This window comes from Myotis brandtii, unplaced genomic scaffold (genome assembly GCF_000412655.1).
Source record: "Myotis brandtii unplaced genomic scaffold, ASM41265v1 scaffold1026, whole genome shotgun sequence".
In the NCBI taxonomy this organism is placed as follows: Eukaryota; Metazoa; Chordata; class Mammalia; order Chiroptera; family Vespertilionidae; genus Myotis; species Myotis brandtii.
Genome location: NW_005353435.1, coordinates 818,344 through 821,625, shown reverse-complemented (window position 1 = coordinate 821,625; position 3,282 = coordinate 818,344). Strand labels below are relative to the sequence as shown.

General features: G+C 58.8%; 1 protein-coding gene across 1 annotated transcript in view; it reads left to right on the top strand.

Moving 5' to 3' along the window:
* The window catches only part of GALNT2 (polypeptide N-acetylgalactosaminyltransferase 2), a 49,724-nt gene that overhangs the window by 43,351 nt on the left and 3,091 nt on the right, over window positions 1-3,282 (top strand). Inside the window, exons 16-17 of the mRNA XM_014535979.1 lie at window positions 2,702-2,720; window positions 3,125-3,277. Coding sequence (XP_014391465.1) covers window positions 2,702-2,720; window positions 3,125-3,277 — 172 coding nt within the window. The remainder of the gene's footprint in view (window positions 1-2,701; window positions 2,721-3,124; window positions 3,278-3,282) is intronic.

Below are 3,282 nucleotides of genomic sequence, written 5' to 3'. Positions count from 1 at the left end.
TGCCTGGCATGGAGGAGGGGGGGTGGGGGGCACGCAGTAGGTCTGTGCTGGGCGGGTGTGGATCCCGATGTCGGGGAGCGGTGGGTGTGGGCGCTTGAAGGCTGGTGGGTCTCCCACCAGCACCCGCCCCGGGCAGCACCCTCTGTCCCCCCTTCCGTCCCCCCATCATCTGCTCCTGCCGTGCGGTCACTGTCCTGGGCCCCGTCTTCCCATGTCCTCTCCGTCTGTTCCCGTGTGGGCCTCGCCCTCAAGGCTGACGAGGCAGGGCCGTGCGTGCGAGTGAGGCCGCTCCTGCGAAGGTTGCTGAGCCCGGCTCTGGGCTGGGCAGGGGGAGGGCCCGCGATGCCTGCCTGTTGTTTCCGCCTCTTGGGGGGCCTGCTGGGGAGGGGGGCTGCCGGTGGTCCCTCTCGGGAGCTTCTCTGTGGCGCTGTGCCCCGTCCTGTGTGTGGCACCTGGACGTTTGTTTACGGCCGGCAGTGCCTGTGACTCGTCCCTGTCGATGAGGCGGCTTCTGACTGGCTGGTACCTGTGTGGGGAGGAAGAACGACTGTGAAACAGAGGCCACTGTCCCCGGGCCCCGGGCCCCCGGGAATCCTGCAGGAGGGACAGGGCGGGCCGGGCTGGGGGGCGTGGAACGACTGTGAAACAGAGGCCACTGTCCCCGGGCCCCCGGGAATCCCACAGGAGGGACAGGGCAGGCCGGGCTGGCAGGAGTAGGTCTCCAACCCTTTTTAAAAGCCAAGTGGCTGCTTAGTCTATGGAGGCGTTACCTTTCCGAAGGGCTTGCTTTATTGCAAGGGTTGACAGGTGCTCCTGCCGGGACCCCAGTTCCCGGGAGCCTTCACGGACACCCCTAAAAGGCTCGCGCCAGGGGATGGGAGAGGCCTGCCAGCAGTCGGCTTTTCTGGATGCGTGTGAGGACCTGTTACGCCGCTCAGCCCGTTAGAGGGGGGTGCTCCTCGTGAGAACGTGAGGTTCCTGACGACGTTTCGGTCGGGCCTCGATGTCTCAGAAGTTTGCCCCCCCCACCCCCGCCCGTCCTCCCAGACGGAGGGTCCGAGCTGATGAGACGGCCTTCGGAGACAGCGGGGGGGCTGGTCGGCTTTCTAAGGCCTCCGTTTAGCAGCCTCTTCGACACGGGACAGGGAGCCCTTGCAGAGAAAGGAATCAGACTTCATTCATCCACATTCTCTGTCCAGCTGATTGCTGGCCACTCAGGGGGACGCGTGGATGCGAGCAGCCGGGCACACACTTTCCACGACAATGGAGAGAACAGCTGGGGGCGGGCGCGGTGACAGCCGAGAGGGAACCAGAGTGAGGGGGCAATGGACAGGCAGCAGTCACCTCCCCAGCTCATCTGATCGCCCTGAATTTCAGGGTCGCGGGTCGTGTGGCAGGGCCAGTCCTGGGGCGCTGGGCTCTTCGTTGCTCTGCCCCCCTCCCGCCCCCCTCCAGGCCTTACCCATTTGCCCTTGGAGAAGAGCTATTTGTATCTCAGCGCCGCACGGTCTTGCCAGTTGGAGTATTTGGTTTCCAGACACGTCTGTGTGTTCGTATGGTGAGCACATTTGCAGTCCGAGGGGAAAGGGAGGCAGGAGGACGGAAACTTCCTTCCACGCTATCGAAAGGGTTTGCACAAGGACTTCCGGGAAGGAGCGCTGGCGGCTACATCACAGAGCACGTCCATGAGGGAGAGCTGGGGGAAAAACCGGTTCCTTTTTCTTTTTCTTTAAGAACAAGCATTAGAGATTTTGACGTGGGGATAAACAACAGGGTGAGATTTCATTCAGGCTGGTTCTGGGCTTGGTTTTCTGGCCTGGTAGGTGGATTAATGGGTTGAGTTTGGCTGGTTGGGTGAGGGATTGATTGGTCATTGAGTTTGGTTGGTTGGTTGAGTTCAGTTGGTAGGTTGACTTTGGTTGGTTGGTTGAGTTCATTCAGTTGGTAGGTTAGTTGAGTTAGGTTAGTTGGTTGAGTTTGGTAGGTTGGTTGAGTTTGGTTGGCTGGTTGAGTTCAGTTGGTAGGTTGGCTGGTTGAGTTTGGTTGGTGAATTCAGTTGGTAGGTTGGTTGAGCTTGGTTGGTGAGTTTGGTTGGTAGTTTGGTGTTAGGTGTGTGTGTGTGTGTGTACACACACATAAGTAGGACACATTACAAGCATTTTAGTGTCTGTACTTTACAAGTAGGACATTCAGAACCCAACAGAATCGTTTGGTCCCTGCCATGCAGAACAATGGGGACTCTGAGTCCAGGTTCGCACACCCACCTAGGAGCTCACACACAACATAGAAACAGGTTCCTCAACTTGACGCTCTGTCCACAAAGGCATTTCCTGGTAGTTGACCTGACGCAGTGCCTCTGGCTCACCTGAGCGAGGTCCCTAAGTGGGAGCCCGGAAGTGCCCAGGCTACGCCCCCGGGCAGGGCTGCCTCCCCACAGCAGGGGCAGGACTGAGCCCCTGCGGCTCCTTTTTGGGGTGAAATACCAGACAAGCCTCCTGGTGAATGGATTTCCCTCCAGGAAAGCACTGGGGCTTGGACGGGGTGAGGAGACAGGAAGGGGCGGGAGGAGTGGCCCTGGGGGGGCCAGAAAAGAATTTTGAGGTACAAACCAGCCTGGCCCTGGGTTTCTCCCCGGGGCCCTCGCTGGCCCTGCGGCTGCTGCTTCTTGAGACGCCTGCCAATTCCCCTCCTTTATGTCCAGAAACCAAAAGCGTGTGTTGGTTGGTTTTGACGCAGCCCTAGGACCCTGGAAATGAGTCTGCTTGTGCGTGCGTGTTTTTAATTAACACCCTGTTAACTTATAAATATATATAAATACACTTACTGATCGCAGAGCGGAAGGGAGAGGGAGAGAGAGATAGAAACTCAATGATGAGAGAGAATCGTGCGTGTTTTTAATTAACACCCTGTTAACTTATAAATATATATAAATACACTTACTGATCGCAGAGCGAAAGGGAGAGGGAGAGAGAGATAGAAACTCAGTGATGAGAAAGAATCATGGACCGGCTGCCTCCTGCACGCCCCCCCCACTGGGGATCGAGCCCGCAACCCGGGCTTGTGCCCTTGGCTGGGAATCACACCGTGACCTCCTGGTTCACAGGCCCGAGGCTCAGCCACTGAGCCACGCGGGCCGGGCAGCCTGTGCCCCTGTCCTTCCAGGCTCACGGTGAGGCGCTCTCCTGTCTTTTGCAGAAATGGGAGCAGATCGAGGGCAACTCCAAGCTGCGGCACGTGGGCAGCAACCTGTGCCTGGACAGCCGCGGGGCCACGGCGGGTGGC